Source organism: Pristis pectinata, chromosome 9 (genome assembly GCF_009764475.1).
Source record: "Pristis pectinata isolate sPriPec2 chromosome 9, sPriPec2.1.pri, whole genome shotgun sequence".
NCBI classification, from domain to species: domain Eukaryota; kingdom Metazoa; phylum Chordata; class Chondrichthyes; order Rhinopristiformes; family Pristidae; genus Pristis; species Pristis pectinata.
The window spans coordinates 95,330,768-95,358,222 of NC_067413.1; the positions used below are offsets into that span (position 1 = coordinate 95,330,768).

Below are 27,455 nucleotides of genomic sequence, written 5' to 3' on the forward strand. Positions count from 1 at the left end.
TTCTGTCACCCCTTCTCTCTGTCATTCCCCCGACCCTGGCTGCTTTCTAACATCCATACTGTTTTTTCACTGAGTTGACATCATTGGCCTGTATTGTTTTTTCAACCACATTTTCAGCCCAGGTGACTGGACGGTTTAATTAAGTAAACGTGGACCCCATTGTTCTCCTGTTTATGTTAAGAGGCTGAGCAGGGAATATTGGTTAGAAGTTTAATTTAGCAAACAACAAATATCTTGAGCAACAAAGGACTGCAGATGCTGGAATATCCAGATGAAAAACACGATGATGCTGGAGGAACTCAGCAGGCCAGGCAGCATCCGTGGAGAAAAGCAGGCGGTCAACGTTCCGGGTCAGGAGCCTTCTTCAGAGAAAGGGTCCTGACCTGAAACGTTGACCGCCAGCTTTTCTCCACGGATGCTGCCTGGCCTGCTGAGTTCCTCCAGCATCATCGTGTTTCTCATCAACAAAAATCTTGAACCTTGGACAGTTTCTGCTGTTTTTGCAAAAGGGAGTTTAGCTTAATGAGCAACCACTTCTTGACCTTTGGACGGGTCATGCCGCTGTGCTAAAAAGCGGAGGTTAGCAGTAAGCCTTTTTGGGGCCTGGAAAGTGAAAATAGATCACAATGTGCTGATGAGATGAACCAGTTAATAGTTTACCCTTCTCCAAATCATCCTATTCTCTCTGCTCTCTGTTTTTTTAGGAGGTTTAAGACAATTTTGTCAGAGAAATCAGTGGTCGGTGACGTCTGTCACCAAGAACCAGGGTTTCAGGCAATTGAAGACACTGCCATCTGCAGGCGGGTCCCAGAAGGACCTGCGCACTCAAGGGTCGGTGTACCAGTCATTGTGGAAAAATTAAATGAAACAGCAAAAACAATCAAGACCAAAATGACAAACATTTTTAAAATGTTTATTTGTTCTGGTTTGTGGTGTTATTTATAACATCACTGTGTTGTTAAATCACTCAAAGCCTTGTTTTCAGCAAGGCCCCATCTGTGATCTTTAATGAATAGCCGAAACAATTGAAAACTGACTAACCCTGAATATGCTGTCTCTCTCTCTCACACACACACACACACACACACACACACACACACACACACACACACACACACTCACACACACACACACTCACACACACACACACACACACACTCACACACCATACACACACACACACACACACCAGACACACACACACACACCAGACACACACACGCACACACACACGTACACTCACACACACACACGCACACACATGCACACACAAACACACACACACACACGTGCACACACACATGCACACACACACGCACACACACACGGACACACACTCACTCACAAGCATACACGCATGCATACACAGACAATAAACTGGCCAAAAATCAGAAGGGGAAGCTGAGAAAATCAGAGAAAAAACACAAGTCTCAGGAGACCAAAGCCACCAAATGTGTGAAAATAACTGATCTGTCCTAAAATGGTGATCCGTTCCTGGAGGGCAGTGCTCCCTCTGCAACGCACTTCCCAGAGCCGGCCTGGGCCCAGACTCCGAGCCAGCAGGTCCGTCACAGAGTCACAGCCAGCACACATCAGTGCAACAAAAAATACCTCAGTGGTGAGTGGTTAGCAGATTCAAATATCTGGCCATAAAAGGCAATGGTGATCATAATATACATCGGGCCTACTGAAGGTGAACAGTAATAGTGTGTTTGTAAATGATACCGATCAGGGTTCATTTGGAATGCATGCATTTCAGGACACTGCTTCATAAGAAAAAATATTAAAATCAAGAGAAGTTGACTGTAACGATTCAGCAGGAATGAAAAGCTGTGGTTAAGAAAGTTGGGATTATTATCAGTGTTATTGAAAGGGACCTGGCAGAGGATTCCAAGCTGATTAATGGCTTGGACTGTTTGCTGGATAAATGAATCAGAATCAGGTTTATTATCACTGACTTATATGTCATGAAATTTGTTGTTTTGCAGCAGCGGTACAGTGCGAAGGCGTGAAATTACTGTAAATTACAAATTAAATAAATAGTGCAGAAAAAATTTAATAATGAAACAGTGTTCATGGGTTCATGGACTGTTCAGAAATCTGATGGCGGAGGGGAAGAAGCTGTTTCTGAATCATTGAGTGTGGGTCTTCAGGCTCCTGTACCTCCTCCCATCGTAGATCCAACCAATAACAGTGGTGTCATTGGCGAATTTATAGATGGCGTTTGAGCTGTGCTTAGCCATGCAGTCATGTGTGGAGAGAGTAGAGCAGTGGGCTAAGCATGCATCCCTGAGGTGCGCCTGTGTTGATTGTCAGCAAGGAGGAGATGTTATTACCGATACTTATTGCCAAATGACTACAGATTATGGGGAAGTTCAGTCCTCAAAGCATTTGGGAGAAATATTTATTGAACGATGATGTGGAAATAATCTAAATAACCACATAGTTCATATGGGAGATGAATAAAAGTTATGGTGTGAACTGAGCTCCCCTGATAGCATTTGACCACAAACAGTTACACAGCAAGGCCACTGACTGGGAATATTATCATATAAGTTGATGAAGGGATAGAGCTGGCTCAAACATGTCCCATTATTGGCCAGTTAAACCCCAGTGCAATTACTCTGGAGCAGGAGGTGGGTTCAGTAACATTCAATATAAATCTGGGCCAATGTGGTTTGAGATCAATGTTGATTGCTGAAAGAGGAATTTTCCTGAATTCTGCGTCTTGCTTGGCTTAGGTAGAACATAGAATATTACAGCACAATACAGGCCCTTCAGCCCACAATGTTGTTCTGACATCTTATCCTGCTCTGAGATCTATCTAACCCTTCCCTCCCACATAGCCCCCCATTTCTCTATCATTCATGTGTCTATCTAAGAGTCTCTTAAGTGTCCCTAATGTATCTGCCCCCACAACCTCTGCCGGCAGTGCGTTCCACACACCCACCACTCTATGACGTCCCCCTTATACCTTCCTCCAATCACCTTAAAATTATGCCCCCTCGTATTAGCTATTTTCATGCTGGGAAAAAGTCTCTGACTGTCCACTCGATCTATGCCTCTTATCATCTTGTGCACCTCTATCAAGTCACATCTCATCCTCCTTCTCTCCAAACAGAAAACCCCTAGCTCGCTCAACCTACCCTCATAAGACATGCTCTCCAATCCAGGCAGCATCCTGGTAAATCTCCTCTGCACCCTCTCTAAAGCTTCCACATCCTTCCTAAAATGAGGCGACCAGAACTGAACACAATATTCCAAGTGTGGTCTAACCAGAGTTCTATAGAGCTGCAACATCACCTCGCGGCTCTTGAACTCAATACCCCGACTAATGAAGGCCAACACTCCATATGCCTTCTTAACAACCCTATTAACCTGTGCTGCAACCTTGAGGGATCGACGGACGTGGACCCCAAGATCCCTCTGTTCCTCCACACTGCTAAGAGTCCTGCCATTAACCTTGTATTCTGCCTTCAAATTGGATCTCCCGAAGTGAATCACTTCACACTTTTCCAGGTATTTAGTTTACATTTTTTGTTTATCTTTTCCAGATTGGGTGAGGGGTGTAAGTTTTGTGATATACAAGCTATCAGAGCAGCATAGGGCAAGTGCATCTCGTCCTGCTGTCGGGGACCACTCACAGCAGTGTGGACTTCAGTTCAGCTGTCTGTCCCTAGAGGGAGCCAAACTACAACAAAGCTCGTCTCTGACCTTGTCTGACGAAGTGTCTTTGACCTGAAATGTTAACTGTTTCTCCTCCCACAGATGCTGCCTGACTGGTTCAGAGTTTCTGGCATTATCTATTTTTGTTACAGATTTTCAGCATCTGTAGTTTTTATTACAATCGCCATACAAATGTGACAATGCATCCCTTTATAGGGAGATTAATGCATTTCTTTTTGGATTAGATTTTTTTCTCAAGGTCCCCCACACCACTCGAGCCTTGATAGACGCAGATTAACAACGTTGACCTGTTATCGTAAATGTGCCCGTTCACACCAGATAGTTACTTCTTACTTAAGTTGTGGTGTACATCTGGTGGAAACTGAGGGTCTTCTGATTTTTCTTAAGATTTCAGATTTCTTCATTAGTAACATGTACATTGACACACACAGTGAGATGCATCTTTTTCATAGAGTGTTCTGGGGGCAGCCTGCAAGTGTCGCCACGCTTCCAGCGCCACCATAGCATGCCCACGACTTCCTAACCCGTACGTCTTCGGAACGTGGGAGGAAACCAGAGCACCCGGAGGAAACCCACGCAGACACGGGGAGAACATACAAACTCCTTACAGACAGCAGCTGGAATTGAACCCGGGTTGCTGGCGCTGTAATAGTGTTATGCTAACCGTTATGCTGTTTAGACACAGCTGCAGTAGTTCCAACTCATTCCAAAACCTCCCAGCTCCCAAAAAGAGGTTAAAAACAATCTGCATTTAAAACAATTAGGCAAGGGAACTCTCCCACCCGTAAGTGTCTCCTATTGCCCAGGTTAGCAACTTACCTTTGTGCCTCTTTCACTGTGAAGAGCTTCACTTCCAGATCCAACTTCTCCTTTAAGTCCTGATAGACTCTGGTCTTCCTTTTCAGCACTCAGACTGGGAGCTAGACACAAGTTCATCAGAAAATTAGCATTGAAAAGTGACAGCTGTGCAAAGGTGAGAGCATTTCCTTTGATGTACGGTCTACTTTTGCAAATTAGAATTAATGCCCTCTTCTTGTTACTACCATCGGGGAGGAGGTACAGGAGCATGAAGACCCACACTCAAAGACTCAGGAAAAGCTTCTTCGCCTCCGCCATCAGATTTCTGAATGGTCCACGAACCAATGAACACTACTTTGTTATTTTTTTCATCTATATATTTATTTTGTAATTTATAGTAATTTTATGTCTTTGCACTGTACTGCTGCTGCAAAACAACAAATTTCACGTCATATAAGTCAGTGATAATAAACCTGATTCTGATTCCAGAATAATAAACAAACTAATTTCCTAGTACAGCTAGTTGCATTAATGTTTTTGCTGAAAACACAATGAGAATCATTCAGGATTGAAGCTGAGCAGGCTGCAGAAATAAATCCCACAAATGGCATGTTTGAAACGCTAAGTCTCCTCCCTCCTGCTCCAGTGATGGACATGATGCCAGGCTGAGGCAAGTACTCTCCATGGCATTCAGCCCAGTCCTTTTGATGGCCTGGCCTTGGGTCTCTGAGACCTCTCCAAGCGAGGTGGCCAGTGTAATGCCCAATGACAAGAGCTATTGTGCCCGGGAGCGACACAGGACAGGATGTGAAGGGAGAGCGCCCATGCTCATTAGAACATAGAACAGTAGAGCACAGAACAGGCTCTTCGGCCCACAATATTGTGCTGGCATAGCTATTTCCTCCTACCTACAGAATGTCCATATCCCTCCATTTTCCTCTTATTCATGTGTCCATCCAAGCTCCTCTTAAAAGCGCCCAATGAATTTGCCTCTACCACCCTATCAGGCAACACGTTCCAGGCATCCACCACTCTCTGAGTAAAACACGTACCCCTTATGCCTGTTCTGAACCTACCCCTTCTCACCTTGAATGCATGCCCGCTGGCATTGAGTGAACAATCCTTGCAAGAGGCACAGAGGAAGATGAACAGAGAAAAAGTGCAAAGGAGATCACTGTTTAAGGTGTGGTTTGATGGAATGCTGTGCAGTTTGATCGTCAGACTTGCTTGCCCACATAGATCAGAATTCTGCTGCCTCTGCTGGATGCAACTGGATATATTGGGCATCGAGTCCAGTCCTGTTTAGGCTCCGGTCTCTTTCAGTTTCCTCCGTGACTATCTCAACACCATTCATGAAGTACATGAGGTGTTTATTTTTCCTCCTGCTGTGTGGTGTTTCGTACACTTTGGTTATTTTGGGAAGAGGAATTTCAGATGGTGCACGGGATATCAGAGAGCAATAGATTTTTGAATCTTATGGGACTCGAGGGATGCATGGTTAGGACTGGATGCAAAGGTCGAAAAATCAGCCGTAACCTTAACAAATGGAGGAGCAGCGGCAAGGAGATAAATTGCCTGCTCCTGCTTCTATATCTCAAGTGGGAGTCTTGGGAGTGACTATGGACCTCTGCTTCCAGGACTTCTCAGTTACTAAAGATTTCCTTAGGTCATCTTTCTCTGTGCAGGCAAATTGGTAGAGATTGATTGCAGTCGTTATTCAACCATTGGGCAGTAAAGTTGCACGGCAGGTAGTGCTGATGCCTCATGTGGCCCTGATCTCCCAGTGTTGTCTGTGTGGAGTTTGCACGCTCTCTCTGTGACTGTGTGGGTTTCCCCTGGGTGCTCAGGTTTTTTCCCATATCCCAAAGATATGTGGCTTGGTAGGTTAACTGGCTACTGTAGATTACCCCTGGCGTAGGTAGGTGATCGGAGGATCAGGGCAGAGTTGGGAAGCATATGAGAGAGAATAGAATAACTGGGGAATGGCGCAGATAGAAATGCTATGTGCCAGCACAGACATGATGGGCTCAATGTCCTCCTTCTGTGTTGCAAGAAGTGTGAAAAAACTCTCGATACTGTCATATCATATGGTCGTCAGATGCCGAAGATGGACTTGATGACCTTTCCTGACCAGCCAATCCTCTTCTCTATATCGATATCGGTTTATTCTATGGACTAACTTTGCCCAACACATTCCAATTCGACTGGCCCTTGCAACTTGCTTTGATTTGGAAACCTGACCACTTTAGGTCCCTGAGTACTTTATGGAGCTGAGAAGAACTCCAGGGAGACTCACAGCACCGATAGCTGGACATCCAGAAGGCCTTTGATGCAGGACTGTCTTGATAAATCAGTGGTTCACCTCAGAGCTACGAGGACTCTGTGCTCGTGCTCCCTGTACAGCAAGTGCTGTATTTACTGTTCCCTCTATTCCCTTGTAGCTGCTAATAATTACTGGTCCACTCTCCAGGCAGTTTCTTATCCTTACCGAGGACCTAATCTAAGTCCGCGTAGCTCTGAATGGGACCTTGGAGCGTCACATACAGATCCTTAAAGATAGCTGGACAAGTCAATAAGCTGATTAATAAAAGCAAATGACATGCTTTCCTTTATTAGTTGAGGCATAGAATATAAAAGCAGTGAGATTATTCAAGAAACGCGTATAACACTAGTTAGACTCAGCTGTGGAGCCAGCACAATTCTGGTCACCACCATTACAAGAAGGCTGTCTGGAGAGAATGCAGAGGAGAATTTTGAGGATGTTGCCAGGACTGGGATAAATTTAGCCTTGAAGAAAGAATGGAAAGGCCGGGATTGCTTTCTTTGGAAGAGACGAGACTGAGTAGAGACATAAATGAGATGTGTATAATTATGAAGGGTCTTGACAAAGTGATTAGGAAGGTTCTATTTCTCTATGCAGAAAGGTCAGAAACTGGGACGTAGATTTCAAGTAATTGGTAGAAGGATTAGAGAGGAAATGAGGGAATAGTTTTTCACCCAGATGGGGGTCGGGTTCTGGAACTCACTGCCTGAAAGGACAGAAGAGGCAGAAATCTTCCTCATCCCATTTAAACAGTACGTAGGTGTCCATTTGAAGAGTTGTGACAGCAGTGCAGGAAGGTGGGATGAGGCTGGGTTGTTTTTTCAATAACTGAGGGATGTGGAGGGAAGAATGGGACCTTGGAGCGACGTGATGGGCCAGAAAGAGACACTTTGAGCTTCATCCACCAAAAGAATTTATCAAGGTCAGATTGAAACAGTTTTACATGGCAAGTGTATTAAGAGTTACAGAATCAAGTTGGATACAGCGGCATTGTGACTGCATAGAACAGTACAGCACAGGAATAGGCCATTCGGCCCACAATATCTGTGCCAATTTAAACTGCACATCTGCCTGCACACAGTCTATATCCCTCCATTCCCTGCCCGTTCGCAGGCCTGTCCGAATGCCTCTTAAGTGTTGCTATCGTATCTGCCTCCACCACTTTCCCTGACAGTGCGTTTCACGCACCTACCACTCTCTGTGTCAAAACCTGCCCCACATATTTCCTTTAAACTTTCCCCTTCTCACCTTAAAGCCATGCCCTTGAGTATTTGAGATTTGCACCTTGGGAAAAGACTCTTGCCTTCCTACCCTATGTATGCCTCTCATCATTTTATCTACTTCTATCAGGCATCACCCCTCAGCCTCCCACACTCTAGAGAAAACAATCCAAGTTTGTCTAACCTCTCATACTCTCTATCCCAGGCAATACCTGGTGAACCTCTTCTGCACCCCCTCCAAAGCCTCCACATCCTTTCTGTAATGTGGCAACCAGAACTGCGCACCATATTCCAAAGATTTATACAGCTGCAACATGACTTCTCGACTATTATACTCAGCACCCCAACTAATGAAGGCAAGCATGCCATATGCCTTCTTTACCACCCTATCTACTCCTGTCTTGCCACTTTCAGGGAGCTATGGACTTGCACCCCAAGATCCCTCTGTGTATCAATGCTCCTAAGAGTCCTGCCATCTACTGTAGACTTTCCTTCTACATTTGATCTCCCAAAGCGCAACACCTCATGCTTGTCTGGATTAAACTCCATCTGCCATTTCTCTGCCCACATTTCCAGCTGGTCTGTATCCTGCTGCTGAATCCTTTGACAACTTCCTCACTATCCACAATCCACTAATTTTTGTGTTGTCTGAAAACTTACTAATCAGCCACCTACATTCTCACCCAAATCATTTATATCTAATATCACAAACAACAGAGGTCCCAGCACTGATTCTTGCAGAATGCCACTGGTCACAGATCTCCAGTCAGAATAGCACCCTCCACCACTACGGTCTGTCTTCTATGGCCAAGCCAATTTTGAATGCAGTCTCCCAAGTCTCCGTGGATCCCATGTACCTTAATCTTCTGGATCAGCCTACCATGAAGGACCTAGTCAAAAGCTTTACTGAAGTACATGTATACAACATCCACTGCCCTATCCTCATCAATCATCTTTGTAATCAAGTTTGTAAGACATGACCTCCCCGGCACAAAGCCGTGCTAACTATCCTTCATAAGTCTATGCTTTTCCAGGTGTGAGTGGATGCCGTCCCTAAGACTTCTCCAATAATTTCCCCACCACTGATGTAAGGCTCACCAGCCTATAATTCCCTGGTTTGTCCCTATTGCCCTTCTTAAAGAGAGGAATAACACCGGCTATTCTCCAGTCCGCTGAGACCTCATCTGTGGTCTCTGTCAAGGCCCCAGTAATCCCCTCTGTTGCCTCTCTCAATAACCTGGGATAGGTCCCATCAGGCCCTGGGGACTTATCCACCTTAATGTCCCAATATCTCCTCCTTCTTGATATCAATATGCCTGGAATCATGTTAAAAGAAAATAAATAAAAACACACATGATTGATATCTGAAATCCTGAGGTCTTTGACCCGAAACATCATCTTTATTTCTCTTTCTACACATGCTGCCTGATCTGCTGAGTGTTTCCAGCATTTTCTGATTTTATTTATTGTTGGGGTTAAGTTACTGGACTTGTATACAGAGGCCTGGACCACTTGTCCTGAGGCATGAGTATAAATCGCAGCAACTGTGGGACCTGTGGAATTTAAATGCATGTAACTATAGATACCTGGAAGAAAAATATTAACCTTGGTAAGGATAGCCACTGGATGGTTGTAAAAACCTGTCTGATTCACTGAGGTTTTCCAGGGAAGGCCGATGTTACCAAATAAGGCAATGGGATCTAAGGGGGAGAATTGCCCTGCATATCCGAAGCCATGTCCCACTGAAGAGTTTAGCCAAGAGCATGGCCATCATTAAGTGGAGGGAGAGTCCCATCATTGACGTTGATTGGGTGGGGAAGGAAAGTCCGTTCTGTTCCCTGTGGGATCCAGAGGAAGATTGAATAGGGATGGAGGGAGGTAGGGGTAGTACTGAGGGAGTAACAAGACAATGCCAGAAATCTTTTCTGTTTCCTGCACTCTCCCACTCAATTACAGCAGGGATTCCAGAGAGATCCCAGGCATTGCCCTACAAAGATGAAAGGGACTACTGGAACTATAGTAAAACAACTTTAGACTTCTAAAGTCAGGAAAATAAAGGTACCTCGCTCTTTTATTTCAAAGTCTTGCCCTTCCTCCGATGGCCTCTCCCCAGAAGTGCCTGAGGTGGATGTCTCCTGGAAGGCTGCGTCTGGCAGACCTGAGGAACTCTCCATCTCCTCTGTGACAGAAGCTTCGGTGGGAGGCTCCTTGACTGGTTCGCTGACGAGATTTCTATCAACTGTCTGAAAAGTAAGGAAATGGAACATAAAAACCTTTAGCCAGGAGCAGAGCGGACAGGGTTAATGCACCACTTAATTCAGGTTAGACACTTGGAAGCTTCTCTCACGACACCCATCAATGGACAACAGCACATGTTTACGCGGGAGCCTCATAAATGGCAATTGGCTGGGAAACGAATGCTAAGACAGGGGCGCAGAGACTGGGCTGGATGCCCAAAGGCACAAATGGAAAGGAAGCCTTGGTGACAGGTTTTTAACGGAGAGGGAAGTGGCGAGGCCGAGGTGCCATAAGGAATTCCAGTGAGTTAGACCAAAGCTACTGATGGAGTTGGTGGATGGCACACACAAAGGCAGATCCAGTATAGGGGCTATCGGGCAGTGGGATAGTGAGGAAGGCAGATTCAGTGTAGGGGCTATCGGGCAGTGGGAGAGTGAGGAGATGTTGGAATGAGGCTATTGGAGAATCTCCTACACAGGAGCACTAATCCTGGTGAGTTAACCTGCAGCGTAACCTGGACAAAGGCTCCATCGCAATCCTCATTGTAATGTGTAAGTAAATTTTCAGCGTGCAACAATCCTGTGTGCACAGCGGCCGACATTTACTGCTCCAGCTTCTTGCATCTACTGGCCCTTTCCTGAATGAACTGACATCAGGGCTCCAGCCATTAAAAGCCTCACCACTGCTGTTTGTGTGCTGCTGCGTTAATGGAGGTGCCCGGCAGAAGTGGAGAAGGGAAGGGAGTGAGTCCCTGCCACTGTGATTCGGACCTTGTTATCCTTGTGTCTGACCTGAAGCAAAGAGGCAAGTTCTCTGAAGAGAGAACTCAGAGCAGAAATGGAGGTGGCAGGAAACAGTGGCAGAACCTACCTCATGGATATCTGGGAGCAGCACTGTTAGACAGTCCTGTAACCTTAAAAAAATATATCAAGGTAAGTGCTCTGACACCTTCAACTGGACCTCACTTACACTACCTTCAACGGCATAAGACAGATGTGACATCTCAGACCTCAAACAACAAAAAAACACCAGGCACCCATTGCTGTAGTTGCCCTGAGAGAATGCTCAGTTTGTTTCTCTTTAATTGTGTTCTTTCTTGTAAAATTGTGTTTAATTTATATATTTCTTGTGAATGCAGCTTATCTGATGCTGCTGCAAGTAAGTTTTTCATTGCATCTGTGCATACATCTAGACACAGTTGTTGGACTCTGCTCAGCACATCACAGAAACCAGCCTCCCCTCCATGGACCCTGTCTACACTTCTTGCTGCCTCAGTAAAGCAGCCGACATAATCAAAGACCCCATCCACCCGGGTCATTCACTCTTCTCCCCTCTCCCGTCATGCAGAAGATACAAAAACCTGAGGGCACGTACCACCAGGCTCAAGGACAGCTTCTATCCCATGGTGATAAGATTATTGAACGGTTCCCTTGTACGATGAGATGGACTCGTGACCTCACGATCTACCTTGTTATGACCTTGCACCTGATTGTCTACCTGCAGTGCACTTCCCTGTAGCTGTGACACTTTACTCTGTATTCTGTTATTGTTTTTACCCTGTACTACCTCAATGCACTGTGTAATGAATTAATCTGTACGATCGGTATGCAAGACAAGTTTTTTACTGTACCTCGGTACAAGTGACAATAATAAACTAATACCAATACCAATACTATTACCAAAGTGCAGTGCAGGTAGACAATAAGGTGCAAGGTCACAACGAGGTAGATTGTCAGGTCAAGAGTCCATCTCATCATACTAGGGAACTGTTCAATAGTCTTATAACCATGGAATAGAAGCTGTCCTTGAGCCTGGTGGTACGTGCTTTCAGGCTTCTGCCCGATGGGAGGGAGAGAAGAGGGAATGTCCAGGGCGGGTGGGGTCTTTGATTATGTCGGCTGCTTTACCGAGGCAGCGAGAGGTGTAGACAGAGTCCATGGCGGGGAGGCTGGTGTCCGTGACTCGCTGGGCTGTGTCCACAACTCTCTGCAGTTTCTTGCGGTCCTGGGCAGAGCAGTGGCCGTATATAGGAGTGCGGGGGTGGGGTGGAACAGCAGCTGGTAGGTGATAGGTGGAACCAGATTTCGGCGAGAGGGTGTAGCGGAGGTAGAATGATGGGCAAACGGAGCCAGGTGGGGGGGGGGGGGGGTGCGGGGGGGGAGGATGGAAATGGTGAAAAAAGAGGGGGGGGGGGGGAAGCTGGTGGGAGTTGTTCCATTCCCACTCCTACCAATTCCCCCAGGCCCTCCCTCCCTCTGTTCACCTTTCCATCCCTGTCCTCACCCCCACCCCCACCGGGCTCCATCTGTCCAGCATACTCACTCCCCTCCCCCCCCCCCCCCCCCCCCCCCCCCCCACCCCCACCATCTGGTTTCACCTATCACCTACCTGCTCCTGTCTCACCCCACCCCCGCACTCCTATCAGTTTAGGGTGTAGGTGATTTAAGTGAGGGTACTGCAGACCTAGGTACACAACTGGAGTGGTTCCAGGAAAAGGGAATAGATTCTGTCACCACGGCTTTGGAAAAGGTTAGTCTCTGCCAGCGCTGCAGGGCTTCCCGAACACTCATCAGGAGATAGTGTTGGCAGACGGGAGACTTTGTTCCCCTCCTGCCTTGGGATGGCTGGGCACGACTGCCCTACCTCTGTTGCTGCCCTGCACAGCTCATGAGGAACAGCCAGTGGGAGCAGCGCAGAAACCCTCAGAACATGGCAGTGTACCCCATCCCTAGTAACAAGGTAGTGTACCCCATCCCTAGTAACAAGAAATGTACCCCATCCCAAGTAACAAGAAATGTACCCCATCCCAAGTAACAAGGTAGTGTACCCCATCCCTAGTAACAAGAAATGTACCCCATCCCAAGTAACAAGGTAGTGTACCCCATCCCTAGTAACAAGAAATGTACCCCATCCCAAGTAACAAGAAATGTACCCCATCCCTAGTAACAAGGTAGTGTACCCCATCCCTAGTAACAAGAAATGTACCCCATCCCAAGTAACAAAGCAGTGTACCCCATCCCAAGTAACAAGGTAGTGTACCCCATCCCAAGTAACAAGAAATGTACCCCATCCCAAGTAACAAGGTAGTGTACCCCATCCCAAGTAACAAGCAATGTACCCCATCCCAAGTAACAAGGTAGTGTACCCCATCCCAAGTAACAAGAAATGTACCCCATCCCAAGTAACAAGGTAGTGTACCCCATCCCAAGTAACAAGCAATGTACCCCATCCCAAGTAACAAGGTAGTGTACCCCATCCCAAGTAACAAGAAATGTACCCCATCCCAAGTAACAAAGCAGTGTACCCCATCCCAAGTAACAAGGCAATGTACCCCATCCCAAGTAACAAAGCAGGGTACCCCATCCCAAGTAATGAGGCAGTGTATCCCATCCCAAGTAACAAGGGTAAATAGCAGGAGTCTCCTGAATCTGAAGGCAGCCTCCAGATGTTCTGCAGCAGTCTGCCGAATTCCCTGTCAAGTACATGAGTGATCCTTTAAATTGTGCAGCTGCAGGGACGGAGCACCAGGGAAATGGATGGCTTTGTTGAAGTCGAGTTTCACCTGGAAACACTAAAGTGAGAGCTACACAGCTGATGCACAGGTGCTCATCCTGGAGGGAGCTGTCGGGCTCAGTGTTCAAACAGAATAACTGTGTTTTGAAAACATCAATATTCCATGTCACAGCCCTTAAAAACACAGCAATATGCAATTTAAATTATAACCATGAATGTCTGGAACAATGAACTTAAAGACTTCAGAGGATGGCTGAGATGGAAGCGTGAACTCGCACTCCAATACTCCTGGTCTTTTAATACTACACGTACACACTGTTTCCTCCTCACTGTACATTTAACTTCTATTGTCAGACTGTTGTCATCGTGTGTGACTGAACTATTCCAGTCAGCACTGACTTTCAAGGAAAAAAGCACCAGGTTTTAGAAGTTGAGCTTTGTTTAAAAGGTTGTTGAGGTTCCTACAGTGAAAGGCATTCTGCTGTTATTCATTTTCCACTAACACTGGAAATGTATTTTATTAATATAATACAGCATTTAGAGAGCAACACTGGTCTCCAAATTTTCACAAGACATTCAAGGGCAAAGCAGTGTACCTTATCCCAAGTAACAAAGCAGTGTACCCCATCCCAAGTAACAAGGCTGGGTACCCCATCCCAAGTAACAAGCAATGTACCCTGTCCCAAGTAACAAGGCGGCGTAGCCCATCCCAAGTGACAAAGCAGTGTACCTCACCCCAAGTAACGAGGCAGTGTACCCCACCCCAAGTAATGAGGCAGTGTACCCCACCCCGAAAAACAAGGCTGGGTACCTCATCTCAAGTAATGAGGCAGTGTACCCCATCCCAAGTAACAAGGCAGTGTACCCCATCCCACAAGTAACGAGGCAGGGTACCCCATCCCAAGTAACAAGGCAGTGTACCCCATTGAGTGCTGGCTCTCAGACAATGCCATTTCCCTACACACTTCCCTGCAGCCTTCTCACACGTCCATCGACACAGTCCTCTGCTCTAACCTGATTAGTTAGTTTGTGATCTTCATGTCACATTCACCAAATATCGGAATCATGATTAATAAGATATGAGGATTCCCATTCAGGATTGCCCACCCATTAGGATTTCTTTTATAAATGACCACTCACTAACTTTGTTTCTATACGTGCTTATTTTATGAATGGATGTTGCCCAGGACACAGAAACACCAGCACACACATTGCCCAAAATCTGCTGAAGCATCTTGTGGCCACTGCAGAAAAATGGGATTTTTTTTAACCAATCCTTAATTTTGTTTGACCTTTTCACTACCAATTACTAGAACTGTGCATTGATAATGGTGCAAGGATGCCACTGGTAAACTGTTCTGGCCCTGCATGTTTGATTGGGATGTCAAGATTATCATTCACTAACGGTACCATTGTAACAGGAACTATGCTGCTCAAATCAGCAGGTTTAAGGTCACGCCCTTGCTGCCCTTCTGCTCAAAGGAGCAGCTTAATTTCAGAACAAAGTGGGGAGAATTATGGCCCTTATATCAACTCACCATCACCCTCAACCACCTCTGCCAGAATATCTCTGCTTCTGACGAGTAACAGTCAACAGGCCTTTACTGAACAGTTCCTTACACTGATATTTTCTGCAATTAAAGGAAGAAAATCCTGGAAATACTTGGGAGATCAGGCAACACCTACAAGCTTTCTGAGTATTTTTATCTTACTATTTCTACCTATAGAAGGCTTTATAAAAACCACGTGTTGTACAAAGTCTAAGGCACTGTGGGGCAGTCAACTGAGAACAGATGCCTCCATTAATGGGTTGTTTTGCTCTACTTATATTGCATCTCTCCCAGTACTCAGAGTGTGGGCCATTTGCCCTATAAGCCTATTCTGCCTTCTTGACTAAACTATATCTTGACTCCAGATAAACCATATCTTGGCGGAGCCACTGGAGTCCTTACACAGTGAGAACTCCAGGATGTGTTCACATTCCCACATTCACAGCCTGCAGAGAGGCATTCCTTGGGGCACTGGGACTTGGTATGGGTTAGGATACTGCAGCAGAGATTTGCCTTACATCAAAGTCATCAAAGAGGGAATGGGGAAAAATGGAAACAATGTGTTTCTGTGGCACATGTAGTACAGTGGAATGGAATCAAGCAAGGTTATAAAGTGGATACATGGATCTTAGCAATATCACAAGGAAGTGGTTTGGGGCTTAACCTATGGTCAAATAAAATAAGATATCTTTATTGGTCACATGTACATCGAAACACAGTGAAATGCATCTTTTGCAATAGGGTGTTCTGGGGGCAGCCCGCAAGTGTCGCCACGCTTCCGGTGCCAACATAGCATGCCCACAACTTCCTAACCCATGCGTCTTTGGAATGTTGGTGAAAACCGGAGCACCCGGAGGAAACCCACGCAGACACGGGGAGAACGTACAAACTCCTTACAGACGGCGGCCGGAATTGAACCCGGGTCACTGGCGCTGCAATAGCATTACGCTAAACGCTGCGCTACTGTGCCTGCCCCTACACTACCGTGCCTGCCCCTACACTACCGTGTCCGCCCACAAGGTGCGAAGGTTGGGAATATAGAACAGTACAACACTGGGCAGGCCATTCGGCCCATGATGTTGGGAACATGGAGAGAGTCCCACCATGTCTGCTTCAGTTTTGGGGATAATCGGGGATGGAATTAGGGGCTTGGGAGCAGAGTTTGTGGCAGGGAACAATAACAAATGACTCTAGCTTCCCAACATTTTGGTCAAATAAATTTCTGATCATTCAGTGTGGGACATTAAGCAAGCGGTCTGGCATTTTGACACAGTGAAAGGGTTGAGATAGGTGATGGTGAGCAACAGCTGGGTGCCGATAGTGAAGGATAGATTCTTGGGGAACACCAGAGATATGGATGTGCAGAAGGCAGAGTTGATGATGCTTGGGCTAGGTGGACAGGAATGGAACAAGCCAAATGTGGCTTCACTCAGCTGGGTAACAGCAGAGAGCAGTCAGAAGAGAGTGGTGTGGCCAACTGTATCAGGAAGGATGAGGACGGATTTACCTTCGTCACACCTTACATCGGGTGTCTGTGGTGGGGTCTGAAACCTGATTGGAGGGAATCAAGGATCCAGTTCTGAGAAAGATGGGCACAGATTGGGGAGGCAACCTCATGTTTGAGGACTCATCAGAGGAAATGGAGGTTGGAGATGGGGCTGTAGTTTACGCAGATACTGGGGTCAAGGGTTTTTCTTGAGCAGAGTGGTCATGATTTGAAAGGCAGGGGCACACTCTCTGAGGAGACAGCGGTGTAAACAACCACCAGAGAAGCTTACGCAGATACTGGGGTCGAGGGTTTTTCTTGAGCAGAGTGGTCATGATTTGAAAGGCAGGGGCACACTCTCTGAGGAGACAGCGGTGTAAACAACCACCAGAGAAGCATAAGAAAAAGGAAAACTGAATTGAGCTTCTGTGGGAAAAGGAACTGAAGGCATTTTGAGGGCAATCACATGATTAGACTGGCAATAATTAAAGTCAGAAAGGTACTTGTTGCCGAGCAGAATGTAAAACACAGATCGAGTTTGGCATTCATGGGTCTTTTTGTACTTTGTCTCAGTGCCGCTAAGCTCAATGATATCTTTTCACTGCTCAACGAACATTTTCTTCTTGTTATATTAATATATATCTGTCAGCATTTCTGCCTAATTAATTATGATATAAGGCTTCCCATTGTAATGATTTCTGTGGAGTGTATTTTTAAAGATGTACATCAATTCCATTTAGGTTTCTTCCAACACTTCAAGGCTTTTGTCGTCTTGATTGAAGTGGAAGAAAAACTGGAGAAGTACGGCTTTAAATATTTTAAGTTAGCTACCAATTAGAAGCCTTCCAGACATCTGACCATTGGGCCAGCCGAGTCATATAGCGTGATGATGGGGTGATTAGTTAATCACAAAGAGCCTCACTGTAGTTGCGCCCCTTGCTTTCTACACAGCCAGCTTTGTTTTCCAAACTGCAAATGCAGGCACTATTCCCTAAAAAGGTCACTTAAGTTTCAGTTAATGAATGTAACTGATTGGGAAATTATAAGGAGGGGATCTGCAGAGGGTTCTTTGCTGGAAACACCACTCTGAGCGATGGTTTCCTCCATTTATGAGGGGCTTAATCCCTCAACATACCAATGAAGGGATGTGTGTACTGTGTTGTCAGAGTTAACGGCAGCCAACTCATCATTGACTTATCAGACTCGCCGCAAGAAGTAGAAGCAAAACACTGCAGGTACTGCAAATCCGAAATAAAAAACTAAAACTGCTGAGTATTTCCAGCAATTTAGGCAGCGTCTGTGGAGGTAGAAACAGAGATAATGTTCCAGGTTAATAAAAGACAGAGGCAGAGAAAAGAGGAGCAGGAAAAGAACAAAAGCAATAAAGAAATCTCTGACAGAGGGCAGGATTGGTTGAATGATAGAAGGGTTGCTTGTCCAAGGAATGTTTCCCTCCACCCTATTGCACCAAGGTCCTTTCTGTCACTGATCACTTGTACCTTCTACATGTTGTTTTCCTGCCTAAAAAACTCTTCATACCAAATGTACAGTTCTGATGAATACTCAATGACCTGAAATGATAGCCCAGATTTAATGGGGAAATGTGCACCTCTCTCCATGTTCCTGCCGACAATTCCACATATCATGAGGACAAAAGAGGCTGCAGATGTGGCATGACCATTGAATTTTCCAATTTCAGGTAACACACACCCTCGGTGCTCTCCTACCACCCGTCCACTGAGTTACCTTCTCCCTTTGTTCGTCTCTCCCACCCTGGCCCCCCACCTGGTTTCACCTGTGCATCATCCCCTCCCCATCTGGTTTCACCCATCATCCATCAGTCTCTATCCCACCCCCCTTTGTACTGCTACTTTATACACTGGCAATCTTTCCCCTTCCCTCTCAGTCCTGATGCAAGTTTCTGACCTGAAGCATCAACTTACACCTTTTGCCTCCACAGATGCTGCTTGACCTGCTGACTTCTTCCCACGATCATTTTTTTTGGTCACTGAATGAAGCTTTGGATTTCTGTGAGTGTGAATGAAAAAGTTCCAAAACCGTGGTCGATTTCTCGCTGCTGTTTTTCTACTGCGATTGACACTGGGCTCCTCATGAAATTCTCACAGAGTCCATCGAGGAACTGCAAAGTTGTGGCAACTTCCTATTACTTCTGGTGAGGAATCCATCTAAGCATTTTGAGCCAAGTTGGACATTCAGTGACAGGGACACGTCACCATTACATTTCATGGAGAAGAATGGCTTAAATGCATTTTTAAAATTATGATTGTTCTTAAACATTTTAGTGTTTTTAAAGTTTTTAGTAGTTCTTGCATATTTTTTAATGCCAGAAATATTCAGAGCATCTGACAGCTTTGATGAAATAGCTTGTCTTAGTTGTTTGTGGGCAGGGCTTGTTCGGAGCCCCAACATGATCCCATTAGGTTGTGGAATTCCTGCTAATGCATGTGACCTTCCTGCAAGGGATCCATTTGGCAATCTGCTGTACGTTGTCTTTGTCCAATCACGTCAGCTAAGGTCAGTGGTGACTGTGAGCAGTTTGTCGCTGGTCCGAAATCTCTGGCCCATTAACTCGCTTCCTCACTCCACAGATGCTGCCTGTTGAGAATTTCCAGCATTTTCTGTCTTAAGTTCATCACAAGAAAATTTTCCGTCATCCGTCCTTCAGTAACAAAGAGGTCAGCAGGAATATAAACTCTCTTTTTGCAGTGAGTTCATTGATAACATTGAAGGAAATGCTGGCAATCTGAGTCCATAGATTGAACAGTGAAGTCCAGGGTGGGGATCTTGACCTCTGGAATGTTTTTTTGAACTGGAGGTTATATTCTGCAGGAACACTGCAACAACCTCCTATCCAATGGATGTTTCTTTGCCATGCTTTCTGCCCTTGAGCAAGTTATTCCCACTGACTATTTTCTTTCTGAGCGGATTTTAGTTAGGCTTTGTGTCCCTTCTCCAGTCCACCATAGAATCACTTTCCAGTTGTCAACGTGCCAAAGGAGACCTTCTCTGCGATTTGTCCAAGAGACAATTGTCTCAAGTGACCTGGACCAGTGACAAGAGCATCAATGACATAGATTATGTCTGTTCTCTGCTCTTTATGTGACGCTTCAGGCCATTTAGCTTAAGATGGCTTTGTTTCTTAATATGTTTTTATTACAGCACTGAGACCCAGCATTTGTTTCTTTACTTGCTCATTACCACCCCACTTTGGCTTTGGATCATCATCTCTTCTGCAAAAATAGGCCCCAAAAGACAACAGTGAATTTGATAGAAAAAGAAGCAAAAATTCTGTTGTTTTCCACTCAGTTGCAATCTTCCCTCACGTTCTTTCTCCTGGATGCATGCTCTTTCAAAGACGTAGCAGTTCCAAATTCAACATTAATTATATCTGTTTTCCTATTCTTGATTGGGTATTGATAGGATGCAGACCTGGGCTGAGAAGTGGCAGATGGAGTCCAACCCGAATGTGTGAAGTGATACACTTGGGAAGATCGAAGTTGAAGGCAGAATACAAGGTTAATGGCAGGACTCTTAGCAGTGTGGAGGAACAGAGGGATCTTGGGGTCCACATCCATAGATCCCTCAAGGTTGCTGTGCAGGTCGATAGGGTTATTAAGAAAGTGTATGGTGTGTTGGCCTTCATTAGTCGGAGTATTGAGTTCAAGAGCCACGAGGTGATGTTGCAGCTCTATAGAACTCTGGTTAGACCACACTTGGAGTATTGTGTTCAGTTCTGGTTGCCTCATTATAGGAAGGATGTGGAAGCTTTAGAGAAGGTGCAGAGGAGATTTACCAGGATGCTGCCTGGATTGGAGTGCATGACTTATGAGGATAGGTTGAGCGAGCTTGGGCTTTTCTCTTTGGAGAGAAGGAGGATGAGAGGTGACTTGATAGAGGTGTACAAGATGATAAGAGGCATAGATCGAGTGGACAGTCAGAGACTTTTTCCCAGGGCAACAATGGCTAACACGAGGGGAATTTTAAGGTGGTTGGAGGAAGGTATAAGGGGAATGTCAGGGGTAAGTTTTCTAAACAGAGAGTGGTGGGTGCGTGGAATGTACTGCCGGCAGAGGTTGTGGGGGCAGATACGTCAGGGACATTTAAGAGACTCTTAGATAGACACATGAATGGTAGAGAAATGGAGGGCTATGTGGGAGGGAAGGTTTAGATAGATATTAAAGCAGGTTAAAATGTCAGCACAACACTGTGGGCCGAAGGGCCTGTACTGTGCTGTAATGTTCTATGTTCTATATTTCCAGTACCCCCAATATTTCATCCCTTTACACTTTGAGCTTGTTCTGCAGAAGGATTTCCTTTTCATCACTGGGACCTGCAGTGTGCTAAACACTGAGCTGGCCGTAGTGATTCTGGAGGATGCTTCCATGGCAATAAGGACTTCTCTAGAGTAGGAGAACCTGACCACAGCCTGAAGCATGTGACCAACAATGGTGATGACTGGTGGACTGGTGAGATCCTCTCCCTTTTTAAGACCAACTCCTAGCCATGTGGAGGATTTTCCAGAGACTTTCACTACTAATGATGTCCAATGATCTTGTTGGGTGAAAAATCAAACAGCGGGCATCTACATTTTGCTCTCAGTCATGTTATTAAGTGGCACAGCAGGTTTGAGAGGCCATGGTCTACTGTTGCTACTAATTCATATGTTCACATGCTGTAGGCAATTACCTTGAACCTATCAGTCAGTGAACATCATCTGAATTGTCCCTTTCCTATTCTGATCCTACATTGAGTAGGGCACAGGCTCTTTGAAAGGCAGGCACTAATGACAGATAATCAGCATGGCTTTGTTAGGGGAGATGTTGTCTGACCAATTTGATTGAATTTTTTTAAAGAGGTAACAAAACATATTGATGAGGCAGCGTGGATAATGTAGATGACACAGACTTCAGGAAGGCCTTTGACAAAGTCTCATGTGGGAGACCGGTGAAAAAGGTTAGAATCCCTGGTATTCAAGGCACGTTGGTAAACTGGATCCAAAATTGGCTTGGTAACAGGAGGGTGATGGTGACAGTTTTCGTGTTTGGAAGCCTGAAGGGTCAGTGCTGGGATCCTTACTGTTTGTTTTATATGTATTAACTACTTGGATATGATATACTGTAGGTGGTATAATTAATACGTTTGCAGGTGACACAAAAATCAGCGGTGTTTTTGAAAGTGATAGCCTCGTGCTACATTGATCAGTTGGTAATATTGGCAGACCATCCAGAATTTAATCCAGAGAAATGTGAAATGATGCACTTGGGAGGACTAATAAAGGTAAGAGATACACAATGAATGGCATGGCCTGAAGGAGTACTGAGGAACAGAGGGACCTTGGTGCAGAAGTCCAAGGATCTCTGAAAGGGCATCACAGGTAGATAAGATACTGAAGAAAGCATATGAGATGCTTGTCTTCATTAGCTGGGGCATAAAATATAAGAGCAGGGAGGTTATGGTACAATATTGGTTAGGCTACAGTTCTGGTTGCCAGGCTATACCAAGGACAGAGTAGTGTAGCGGTTAGCATAACACTATTACAGTGTCAGTGACCCGGGCTCAATTCCTGCCGCTGTCTGTAAGGAGCTTGTACGTTCTCCCCGTGTCTGCATGGGTTTCCTCCCGGTGCTCCGGTTTCCTCCCACATTCCAAAGACGTACGGGTTAGGAAGTTGTGGGCATGCTACGTTGGCGCTGGAAGCGTGGCGACACTTGGGGGCTGCCCCCAGAACACTCTACGCAAAGATGCATTTCACTGTGTGTTTCAATGTGCATGTGACCAATAAAGTAATCTGAAGAGGTTCACCGGGATGTTGTTTCAGTTCTGAGGAGAGACTGGATAGGCTGGGTTTATTTTCATTGGAGGGGAGGAGGCTGAGTAGGGACCTGAGAGAGGTAGATTGTAGGAATCTTATCTCCACAGTGGAAGTATCTAAAACTAGAGGGCAAGGATTTGGGGTAATGGGTAAGAGGTTTAGGGAGGATCTGAGGAAGAATTTTTTCACCAAGAGGGTGGTTGGAATCTGGAACATTCTGCCTGAAGGGATGGTTAAGGCAGGTCCTCTCGCAACATTTGAGATGCAACTAGGCAAGCACTTGAATCACCAACGCACAGAAGGCCACGGACTAAGTGCTGGTTAATAGGATTAGCATAGATGGGTACATGATGGTCGGCATCGACAGGTTGGGCCGAAGGGCCTGTTTCCATACTATATGACGTTTTGACTCCTATCGGCCTAGGAACTATTGCCGATGGCAGAGTGGTCAAAGCCTCAGGGATTCGAACAACCGTGATTGACATAAGAACCAGAACTAACAGGAAGAAAAGTTTTTTTCTCTGCATAACAAGTGATTCAGTTCTGAGCTGTGTTGTCTGGGCTGGTAGTGGAGGTGGACTCAATTTTTTTATAAACTCCTGGGTCAGATTTGGGCCAAGGTTGGAGACCCTACTGAGTTCAACGAGGATTCAGGCCTGCAGATTTTTTAATTACTTCTATATATTTTTGTGTTTTTAATTACCTTTAGTTATGAAAAATAAGTTTGCTTTGCTTAAATCAGTTACTTCAATTTTAAGGGTTTTAATGGTCATCAAATCCTTGACTCCTCTAACAGCAGGCAAAGCTCTGGCCCAGCTCCGCCTTCCCTCAGTCGGGGGGTGAAGTCACAGCACTGCCCCACCTGAGGCCGTGCTGAGACCTCACCACCTCAGCCAGGTTGCGGAGGAGCAATGAGATTGGTTCAGGTGTGTCCAGGTTGGCAGAGATCCCTGACAGAGACTTTGGTCCATAGGCCTAGGCCTGGCCGATCAACAATCCAAAATCCAGCAGATGCTTGAAACCCGACATTAAAAGCAGCAGATGCTGGAAGTACACAGCAATGAAGGCTGCCTACTGGGGCAGAGAGAGACTCCAAAGATGCTGCCTGATCTGCTGAGTATTTCACGAGTTCTCTGTTTCTGTTTTCAGCAAGGTTTGGCACATGCTTGCCTGGGTTCAATGCTCATTATAAAGTTACACATGCAAAATAAGCTTGTACTCTGGTTGTCAATGCACTGTGGTCCTTAAAAATACTGTGGTTTAGAAGAGTGTAAGAGTTTGGTACCTTCTGCCTGGAAGAGATGTGAAAGAGTCTCAAACAGCATCAGGAGAACAGAGGGAAACTGCATTCAGAACAGACAGAATTTTCCCACGACAAGGAGTTCTGTCAAAGTGCTCAGCAACAATGTTAAAGAGGCTAAGTTGGGAACACTGTTCTCCCGATATATTTTGATCAGAGGGTGTAAAGTGTGGTCTGTTGCAGAGGTGTTTGCTTTTTTCTGTGACGTTAACATCATACTGAACATCTGGTAACCTCTGATGAAAATTAGCGTTGGGCCTTTTGACCCTCTGTGAAGTGGACTCCAGTGTCCTGCTGGGTCACCAGGGAAACCAACACATCTGCGCATGTTAGGCTTTTAATTAAAGCTGGGGAAGTGTATAATCCTCTTTCCCTTTCTGTTTCGCGGGATGAGGCGATAGACCTGTTGATTGAAAGAGTAGGGGGAGGCCCGAGCCCACCAGTAAACTGTCTCAGATGCACTATGAAACTTCTTATCTTATCCTGTTCCTGAGAAGTGTCCATGAGCCGACTTTTCCATTTTCTGTAGTAACCCATGTTGTATCGCTCAACATACACTTGCTATAATTCTTTCATTCCATTGAATAATAAGATAAGATATCTTTATTAGTTATGTGTACATCGAAACACACAGTGAAATGCATCTTTTGCATAGAGTGTTCTGGGGGGCAGCCTGCAAGTGTCGCCACGCTTCCGGTGCCAACATAGCATGCCCACAACTTCCAAACCCGTACGTCTTTGGAATGTGGGAGGAAACCGGAGCACCCGGAGGAAACCCACGCAGACACGGGGAGAACGTACAGACTCTTTACAGACAGCGGCCGGAATCGAACCAGGGTTGCTGGCACTGTAATAGCGTTATGCTAACCACTACGCTACTGTGCCTGCCGGTAATCACTCTTACCCTACCCATTATCAAACTGATGGAATATATACTGTATCCGTCATTAATGAACATCATGAAACATCTCATTGTTATTACCACCTTGAAAAATGCTTTAAAATGTATGGGAGAATTTGCATAAAGTCAGATTTTCCCAAGTCAGGTCATTTGTAACCTGGGGAGCCCCCACACAAGTTTCAGCGTGTCAAAACAAGTGTGGTTTGCTTTTGATTAACTGCAGCCTCAGAGGGAGGACCATGACTAGCTTTGGATCTTCCTCACCACCCATGGCAGCTGGTAGCTCGTGGCTACCCACTGAAGCACAAACAGCAGAGTTGTCAGCACTACTGATTCCAACTCTGGCTACAAATCCACTCACGTTGGTAGACCCTGGCAGTTTCAACCCCAAACCAGCACACTGTCTATTGATAGTTCACAAATTGCTGTCACAAGACATCAAATGTCACCCATCTCATGGCAGACAGTGATCGCCAGCAGCACAGGAGAGGGCTCACAATGGGCCCAGTCAAGAATCAGATAGGGTGGTGTTGAAATTAAGCAGACTGGGCCCATACCCTCTAAAGCTGAGCAGAATGTGGGATATTCTCACTGAAGAACACAAAATTCTCACAGGGCTTGGCAGGATGAATGCAGGGCACCTCCCCCAGCTGGAATGCCTAGCACCAGTGGTTACTGTGGTTATATCCCCAATAGCCTGTCCTGGTCAAATCACGTAGATGCCACCGCCAAGAAAGCTCACCAGCGCCTCTACTTCCTCAGGAGACTAAAGAAATTTGGTATGTCCCCTTTGACACTCACCAACTTTTATCAATGCACTTTTGAAAGCATTCTATCTGGATGCATCATGGCTTGGTATGGCAACTGCTTTGCCCAGGACCGCAAGAAACTGCAGAGAGTTGTGGACACAGCCCAGCGCGTCACGGACACCAGCCTCCCCTCCTTGGACTCTGTCTTTACCTCTTGCTGCCTTGGTGAAGCAGCCAGCATAATCAAAGACCTCACCCACCCGGGTCATTCTCTCTTCTCTCCTCTCCCATCAGGCAGTAGATACAGGAGCCTGAGGGCACGTACCACCAGGCTCAAGGACAGCCTCTATCCCACTGTGATAAGACTATTGAACGGTTCCCTTATACAATGAGATGGACTCTGACCTCACAATCTACGTCGTTGTGACCTTGCACCTTATTGCACTGCACTTTCTCTGTAGCTGTGACACTTTGTACTGTTATTGTCTTTACCTGTACTACATTAATGCACCCTGTACTAACTCAATGTAACTGCACTGTGTAATGAATTGACCTGTACGATCAGTATGCAAGACAAGTTTTTCACTGTACCTCGGTACAAGTGACAATAATGAACCAATACCAATACCAATACTAACTAAGAGGATGGCCAATCAGCACAGAGATGAGAAGAAATTCCTTCACCTGGAGGGTAGTGGATCGTTGAAATTCTCTCCCCAAGAGGGTGGTCATTGAATATATTCAAGGCAAAGACTGATAGAGTATGGGAATTAGAGAAAATGGGAATAGTGCAGGAAAGTGGTATGGGGGTAAAACATCAGCAATTGTGTTATTAAATGGGAAAGAAGCCATGAAGGGCTGAATGGCCTACTCCTGCTTCTACATTTTATATCTTGGAGTGTATGAATGAAGCACATTTTACAACAATTGTGACAGCTTTTACTGGAATCAGTTCTCTCAATATTTAAGCTGCCTTGAGTTCACATTCTCTGCATTCTTAGTCTACTAGCTGAATAGGCCTCTGTGTTACAACCACAATACCATGCCTTAGTTACCTAAATATGTAAGCAAGCTGGGGCTTAACTACAACAAAAGCTCGAACCACAGGAGCCAAAGACGTCAAGAGAAAAGAAAAAGAGACCAGAACAGAACAGTAACCCTATGTTGCTACTCACGGGGCGTGGAGTAATATGCTGAATTTGGGGTTTAACACCTCCTTGCTCCTGAGGAATATACTGACCGCTGCTGTCTCCGCTGGCATCTCCAGAAGGTCCCTGCGGCAAAACAATCAAGGTCAACAAGTGAAAATCCAGCGCTGAAAAAAGCCTGTTGATTCAGTGTTGAGAGGGGCACACTGAGGTAGAACCATTACTTACATCTGGATCAGCTTCATAGCACTGTTCCTCACTAGCTCGAGGGTCTGACTTAATTGTCAGTTCTTGGATGGACCCCTGAAAAACATGTTTCAAATTAAAGTAAAAAAACATTGCATTGTTCCAGTCCAAATAATGCTCAGCAGATTGCTCGCCCTCCCTTTGTTCCCATATCACCACCCACTGCCCTTGGAAAAGAGCATGGAAGGTTGGAAGACCGACAGAGACATCCTCTGTGGTCACACCCTCCTCGTACCAGCCTGTGGAACGGATCATCTTGCAAGCCACTATGGTGTTATGGGCCTCCACTATCCATTCAGTGAGAAAGTAAGTTCACTTCAACATACCAGGATGAGAGTTACAGACTAGAACCTACAAATCGTTTCATGTGGCACAACATTCCTGTGCTCTGCATGATTGAATTTCAATGAAAATATTTTTGTTAAAAGAGAGACCTGGGCTATATCATATGGATCACACAGAA

At 45.6% G+C, this 27,455-nt stretch overlaps 1 protein-coding gene across 4 annotated transcripts in view; it reads right to left on the minus strand.

Moving 5' to 3' along the window:
• Positions 1–27,455, minus strand: part of LOC127574270 (collagen alpha-1(XV) chain-like) — a 226,190-nt gene that overhangs the window by 106,382 nt on the left and 92,353 nt on the right. For all 4 annotated transcript variants that reach the window (XM_052023136.1, XM_052023134.1, XM_052023133.1 and 1 more), the window contains 4 exons: positions 26,975–27,049; positions 26,774–26,872; positions 10,091–10,271; positions 4,507–4,607 (listed from right to left, as the gene is read on the minus strand). In XM_052023136.1, coding sequence (XP_051879096.1) covers positions 4,507–4,607; positions 10,091–10,271; positions 26,774–26,872; positions 26,975–27,049 — 456 coding nt within the window. The remainder of the gene's footprint in view (positions 1–4,506; positions 4,608–10,090; positions 10,272–26,773; positions 26,873–26,974; positions 27,050–27,455) is intronic.